Source organism: Macrobrachium rosenbergii, chromosome 49, assembly GCF_040412425.1.
Source record: "Macrobrachium rosenbergii isolate ZJJX-2024 chromosome 49, ASM4041242v1, whole genome shotgun sequence".
NCBI lineage: Eukaryota > Metazoa > Arthropoda > Malacostraca > Decapoda > Palaemonidae > Macrobrachium > Macrobrachium rosenbergii.
This window is the reverse complement of record NC_089789.1, coordinates 8,189,276-8,196,614: the sequence shown is the minus strand read 5'-3', so window position 1 is coordinate 8,196,614 and position 7,339 is coordinate 8,189,276. Positions and strand designations below refer to the sequence as shown.

Here is a 7,339-nt window from a genome sequence, read left to right as displayed (position 1 = left end):
AATGCAGACAAAATAAAGTCTTCCTGAGGAGGTTGTGCGGTGAGAACCTCAAAAGTTCAAGCGAAGATCCAGTGCATTACTATCCTAAAACAACTGACCTTGTACTTTTGTATTTCTCCTTTGGTTTTTATTATCTAATGCAATTTCTTTCAAATGAACACCATATTCTTTAGAAACCTGAATCTCAAGTCAGTGGCCCTTTTAGGCTTTTTCCATATGAGAATAGCGATTATCTTATGAATAATAATAATAATAATAATAATAATAATAATAATAATAATAATAACAACAACAACAATAATAATACAGAATGACCCCTTTAGACTTGTTCCACATGAATAGGGTTTATCTTCTGAGTAATAATAATAATAATAATAAAGAATGACTCCTTTAGGCTTGTTCCACATAGATAGGGTTTATCTTCTGAAAAATTATAATAATGATAATAACAAAGAATGTCCCCAATAGGCTTGTTCCTTATGCATAGTGTTTATCCTTTGGATAATAATAATAATAATATTTCGTTGAATAAAATGGCTGCATTTTGTGAATTGATTTTATACTGAGTTTTCTCAATTCTTCTAATAGTTCGCTTTTCCTGCACATGAATATTAGCCAATAATTGTCCAATGTTCATATTTCGATGGATGAAACAGCGTATTTCCTTACAGCAGATAATAATAATGAAAAAGCGACCCAAGGTGAAAAATAGACTTTTTTTTTATTTACGAAGATTTCATGTAACCCATCAAGGTGAGCTGTTACAGGATCATAGGAAAAAGAAAAAACAAAAGTCCGTTGTCATTACTGTGTTTGGTGCATTTGTAAATCTTTTGTGGTCTCTGTAGGACGTGCGATAAATTTAGACATAGTTTTGGTGCTGCAGTATTTAGGTCACTGAAGCAGTGTCTCGCAAAAATCTTTTTTTTTATTTTTCCTTATGCGTTTTCCCAAGTAATTATCGGTACCTGTGTGTCTTTTTTAATAGGGGTTTCCGTCCGAAAATATATTGGTTGAACTAGATCCGGACTGTGTGACTTGCGGTTGTTCTCAAGGCAGATTAGCAAGCGAGGATTGGAGAAGCTAAACACTGTTTTATATTTGTGTGTGTAATATATATATATATATATATATATATATATATATATATATATATATATATATATATACATACATACATACATACATACATATAAACCAGTATTTAGTTTATACTTATATATATATATATATAATATATATATATATATATATATATATATATATATATATATATATATATATATATATATATATATATATATATATATATATATATATATATATATATATATATATATATATATATATATATATATATATATATATATATATATATATATATATATATATATACAAATTAGCAAACTGATTGTTTCTAGTGAAAAAACAAATGGCCACACTGCCCTTTCATACTTTATACCTACACAAATTATAGATGACCCTTCTGTATAGAAAACTTCCACAGCATTAGTGTGTTTATACACCTACACAGAAGGCTCATTAATATTGTGTCAAAACTCCTACATACTTTGCCATTTGCCTCTCCCTTGGTTGCACCTTCATGCCTCTTAAATATTATATACTTTCTAATATCTCTTTAATGTCATCTATCCAAGCCTTTTTAGCTCTTCCTGCTAACACTTATGAATTATATAGTCTTTTCACAAACCAATTGTCCTCCATTCTTTCCATATGGCCAAACCATCTCAAAATACTGCTCCATCTTTCACCTGTGCTAACTTTTTACCAATTCTGTTATATGCCTCTAAATGTCTCCTTCATTCAGTTCTTATGCTACATACACTGTGAAAACAGTTCATCTCAACAGCTGCAACCTTCTTTCTATCATTTGTGTACACCATTAGTACTGCACTTCTGTAAAAGAGTGTTGGCTTAACGATATATTCATACATTCCTTCACTAGCTATCTTTGGCAATTCTAGTCTTCTCCACTTACCCTGGTACCTCTCTTGTTTCACCTTTCCCGTGACGCACCCCTGCGCTCATCTTACCTTCGTTTATTGTACATACTCCCCCAATACCATTCTTCTACTATTCGTATCTACCTTCGTTGCTCCATTTCCCGGTTGCCATTTACCCTCTTAACCTTACTCATGATCACATTTACTCTCAAGCTTCTCAGTAACACCAGCCATTCTACTCGTCATTCACAATTTTTATATCCCTCAGTTCTACAGCTGTCTTTACTGTTTCTTGTTTTACTCTGTCCATAGAGATATTGAATAGCCATGGAGCTGTACTACACCCATGTCTCGGGCCCACTGTTGACTTATTTCCTAGAGTTTATTTCTTCAACAGAACCTCCTCTTTCGAGAAATTATCCTTGAATAACTCTTCTCTGAATATTGTTATTCTCTGTTTAGTTCTTTACTAATCTGGTGATATGCTTAAACTACAGGGTCGTGTCTTAATCTGTTTGGGATCTCAACACTGATGTTTTTGTGCAGTAACTTGTAACCTACTTATTTTAGAATCGCCATGCTCCCTCTTCATGCTCCAAAACTGTAGCCTATGTGCTTTTGAATACATTTGTTCACAAATTTGTGGTTTTTTTCAGGTTCAAGGGTCGATTCTGATTTGTTATCATCAGTCCAACATATTCCCACATTTTTACCATCTTCATATAATTAGCAAAGTGAAGACTTAATTTGTTGTGCATGGGTATTTTTGTGGATTATACTTTTGAAAGGTTTCTGTAGCACTTCTGGTCTGAAAATTACAATTTTCAGCGAATGTACCGATTTGGTTGGTCTCCAGTCTTACAGAAAGTAAGCTAAAAACCTGGAAATGCGTCTAGTCCTTTTTTCAAACATCTCCTTGGTTTAAGTAAAAGGAAAGGGTTTGTAATTTGTAATATTGAAAAAATTTATCCCGAGAGTGCCTGTAAAGACCCCGCTAAGCGGGTTTTCTGTGGTGGCCACCTGTTTTCTTTGCCTCTCCTAGGATCGCCGCTCCTAGGATAATGGGTCACGCAGATTCAGCCATACCCAATCATTTAAATCGATTTATGTAAATATTTACCTGCTACCAACTTGTATGTTATGTTTCTTTTTCTCAGGTATCAGAATGTATTCAACTGTGCTATTGCCCATTTGTGTAACTCAAAGTGTGTTTGTTTATTGTATTTATTGTCAAATGTTATTGACCTCAGGTCATGCTAGTTCTCACTGTATTCCTCGGCGTGACGTCAGTCTGTAGGAGGTGCAAAAGAAACGAGCAGGTAAAAGTTACTGCTACTTTATTACAGATCCAGGCAGTTTATATAGCGGCCGACTGGCACCGAACCGCGGAAGACAATGACATTGAGCGTGACCTGAGGTCAAAACAATTAACAATAATATGCGGCGAACAAGTACAATTTACAATACAAAAACATACAGAACTTCAATATGGATACAGTCTTGATGCCTGCGAATAAAGAAACATACGATACATAATTTATGACAGATGTACAAATACGTATAAAGTTGAAATGGTAGAAAATGCGTGACCTGGCACGTTTAGGCGTGACTAATTGAGTGTGAAGAAAATGGGAAGTCACCAAAGAAAACTTGCTCAGTGGAGACTTAATTAATGACGCCTGTGAAGCACTCTGCTGACGTTGATGTGGTGACTTTACAAATACTCCCCCCCCCCAAGACGTGGGACACGTCTGATTAATCTGTATATCTGCTGGGACGCTGAAGGGTGCCGCAGCTTCTTGAAGACAACGGAGGGGTCTCCCGCGCGTGAGGCTGGTGGGCTGCTGTTGCGGGCGGGCCCTTCCTGGGACGGCCGCGTGCCCGCAGTTTGCGGGGTGTGGGCGTGGCGAAGTGCGGCTGGGCGGGGAGGGTGCTGCGGCGGCGTCGGTGCTCTCTGTCAGGAAGGTGGGCTTTAAGCAGTCTATTGAAACCCAGTCGTCTTTCCCAGGGAGTGCCAGCAGGAACGCCTTGCTGTTCCGCTCCAGCACGCGGAAGGGGCCCCTGTAGGGCCTGGTCAGTGGCGGGCGGACGGCGTCGACTCTGACGAAGACGTGGGTGGCAGATGACAGCTCTGGCGGTGTGAAGATGGTTGATCTGCCGGTGTACGTGCGCTTGCACGGGGCGAACTTGCCGGCCACGTCGCGGAGCCTCTGCAGTAATGGGGTGTGGCGATCTTCTGTCACAAGCTCGCCCGGGACCACAAGGGGCTCCCCGTAGGTTTGTTCGGCTGCAGACGGGGTGCCGTCGGCTCTGGGGGCCGTTCTCAAGCCGAGGAGGACCCACGGCAGCTGATGTTTCCAGTCCTCGGCGGTGCAGCGGGCCATGAGGGATGCCTTCAGGGACCTGTGGAACCGTTCAACCAGGCTGTTGGCCGCCGGGTTGTACGCCGTGGTGGTGTGATGCTTGGTCTCCAGCAGCTGAGCCAGGGCGGACCATAATTCAGACAAGGTCGTGATGTGATCCAGGACGCCGAAGCAGCTAACCCAACTGGAAAGCAGGGCCTCGGCGCATGCGCTGGCGGTGGCTTCTTGCATGGGTGTGGCTTCGGGCCACCTTGTCGAACGGTCTACCACCGTCAGGAGGTATCTGGATCCGCCTGATGGGGGAAGGGGCCCGACGATGTCAACATAAATGTGGCCGAAGCGGCGCCCTGGCTGCGGGAACTTGCCTACCCCCGACTGCGTGTGACGACCCACTTTGCTGGTCTGGCACTGCAGGCACTGTTTCACCCAGGACGTGGCGTCCTTTTGCACCCCGTGCCAGATTAACTTTTTTGAGAGCAGTTTGGCCGTAGTTCTGCCAGAGGGATGTGAGAGGCCGTGAATTATGTCGAATATCTGGCGGCGACGTGAGGCTGGAACCAAAGGGCAGGGCTGACCCGTACTGATGTCGCAGAGGAGACTTGGGCCTCCGGGGGCGAGGGTCACGTCCCGCCACTTAAGGGACGTGATGGCGGTGCGGTATGCTGGGGTTTCTGGGTCAGCGGCAAGTTCTCTGGCGAGGTCTTGGTAATTTACACCGAGCTGCACTGCGTTCAACTCGACTCTGGAGAGGTGAATTCGGCTATGGCTGAGAGGTGGCGCTGCTGCCTGGAAGACCATGCGTCCCCTTGCTTCGTGAAGGCGTGAACCAGTGGCTGGTAGTCCGTGAAGATTGTGAAGGGTGTCCCCTCCAGGAGGAACTTGAAGCGCCGGACTGCGCGGTACATCGCGCAGAGTTCCCTGTTGAAGGTGCTGTAGCGGGTCTCTGCGGGATTGAATTTCTTGCTGAAGAAGGCGATGGGCTGTGGGGCGCCGTTGATGACCTGCTCCAGGACAGCACCGCAGGCGACTTTACTGGCATCCGTCGTTAGCTGGAGAGGGGCCTTGGGATCCTGGTGTGCCAAGGCGGTTGCCTCGGCGAGGGCGGCCTCGTCAGGGAGAAGGCCTGCTGCTGGCTGGGTCCCCAAGACAGAGACTTTGGTTGGCCTTTGAGGACTTCCGTCAGGGGAGCCGTGGTGTGTGCGATCCCGGGGATGAACCGCCTGTAGAAGTTCACCATCCCGAGGAACTCCTGAACGGCCTTGACGGAGGTGGCGGCCGGGAACCTGGTTACGGCTGCTACTTTTGATGTGAGTGGGCGGACGCCTGCCGGTGATACCTCGTGACCCAGGAACTCTGCTTTCTGAACGCCGAAGGTGCATTTGTCAAAACGGACAACGAGGCCGTTCTCTTGGAGGCGCCACACGACTGCCCTGATGTGCCTTTGGTGTTCACTGTGAGACCTGGAAAATATGAGGATGTCATCAACGTAGCAGATGCAGAATTTTGGGTCCCCGAGGATGCTGTCCATGAGCTGCTGGAAAGTCGCCCCGGCTTTCCTCAGTCCGAAGGTGGAGAAGGCGAACACATAGGACCCGAACGGCGTGATGATGGCGGTCTTTGGTATGTCCTCTGGTGCGACAGGTACCTGAAAATATGATTTAAGAAGGTCCAATTTAGTGAATACCTTGGCCCCGTGAAAGGAGGCCGTGAGGTCCTGCATGTTGGGCAGAGGGTAGTGGTCGGGCTCCGTTGCAAAGTTGAGCCGTCTGTAGTCGCCGCATGGTCTCCAGGAGTTGTCCGGTTTCTGCACCATGTGGAGGGGGGAGCCCACGGGCTGGAGGCCTTCCTGCAGATTCCCATTCGCTCCATATCCGCGAATGCTTTCTTCGCCTCCTGAAGGCACTGTGGGGGAAGCCTTCAGAACTTCGCATGTGTCGGGGGGCCTTTAGTTGTTATATGGTGGTATATCCCATGCTTGGCTGGGGTCCCGGGGACTTGTCGAAGTTCGGGCTTGAACACCTCAGGGAACTCCGACAGCAGGTGTGCATACTGGTGGGGGCGACGGCGCTGATGGTGGGTTTGGGTCCCGCTGTTAATGGGAGAGACCGGCAGGAGTCGGTATCGAGGAGGCGCCACGCCCACGCCGACTAGCAGGCCGGCGCGCCAGGAAGTCGGCCCCAGGAGTCGGGTTCCCACGTCCGCGACGATGAAGTCCCAGGAGTAATTCTGGCCAAGGATGGAGATCGACAGGGGCCTGGTGCCGTAGGAGAGGATGGGGGATCCATTAGCGGCCGTCAGGAAGGCGACCGGGTCTGGTTTCTGGTTGCAGTCCTCTCTGGATGCCGGGAAGATCGATTTAAAGGCCCCTGTGTCGACCAGCATCATCCTGCCAGAGACGGTGTCGCGGACATAGAAACCTACTGGTTCTGAGCCCCTGGGTTTTTTGGTTGCCATGGCGGTTTGTCCTGCTGGCTGCCGCCACCCCCGTTTTTTGAACAGGCGAACGAGCAGGGCGGCAGGCAGTTTCGGGTGTCCTTTCCGAACCACTTGTGATAGCGACAGAGGCCCGGGGAACTCCATCTGTTGTGGGTCGGTAGAAGTCTCCTGGCGACGGCATTGATGCTCTGCTCCACTTCTTCTTCCGGCTGGATGGAGCTGCCGAATGTGTGGGCGCTTTTAGCCGCTGTGTAGCCTTCACGGAGTCCGTGAGGTGTTGCGCCGTTTCTATGAGGTCTTCGAGCGGCATGGTGTAGGGGTGAGGAATCTGGGTGCGGACCTCCGGGAGGAGCTGGCGAAGGTAGATCTCCCGCGCGAAGTTTATTTCCTGTCGCTTTTTCGTGCCGTCGAAATCTGGCAGTGACAGGAGATCCATGACCATGCTCCATGCGTCTCTTGCGTTGAGGTCGTGACGTGGGTTGACGGCGAGGTCGATGGCACGGGCGGCCCGCTCGTTGATAGGTAGGGAGCACGCTTCGAGGAGTAACTTCTTCGTGGCGCTGTATGTGATGGTGT

The 7,339-nt window shown here is 47.2% G+C and overlaps 2 protein-coding genes across 3 annotated transcripts in view; both read right to left on the bottom strand.

Moving 5' to 3' along the window:
• The window catches only part of LOC136832063 (uncharacterized), a 28,864-nt gene extending 28,719 nt beyond the window's left edge, over positions 1-145 (bottom strand). For both annotated transcript variants that reach the window (XM_067092617.1, XM_067092618.1), the window contains exon 1: positions 1-145. This exon is cut by the window's left edge and continues 1,692 nt beyond it. The gene's annotated coding sequence lies outside the window, so the exon portion shown is untranslated.
• A 2,054-nt stretch (positions 146-2,199) lies between these two features.
• LOC136832333 (uncharacterized) lies at positions 2,200-4,558 on the bottom strand. The gene is made up of 2 exons (XM_067093242.1): positions 3,705-4,558; positions 2,200-2,266 (listed from the first exon to the last, which is right to left on the bottom strand). The coding sequence occupies exons 1-2, from the start codon at positions 4,556-4,558 to the stop codon at positions 2,200-2,202; spliced, it is 921 nt and encodes a 306-aa protein (XP_066949343.1).
• Between the last annotated feature and the right edge of the window lie 2,781 nt (positions 4,559-7,339).

Excerpts from the sequence above, each read along its gene's own strand:
- LOC136832333 (XM_067093242.1), bottom strand. The coding sequence starts at position 4,558 with ATGCAAGAAGCCACCGCCAGCGCATGCGCCGAGGCCCTGCTTTCCAGT. Across the intron at positions 2,267-3,704 it reads ATTAATCAGACGTGTCCCAC|AGTAAAACAAGAAACAGTAA; the intron begins GTCTTGGGGGGG and ends CTCTATGGACAG.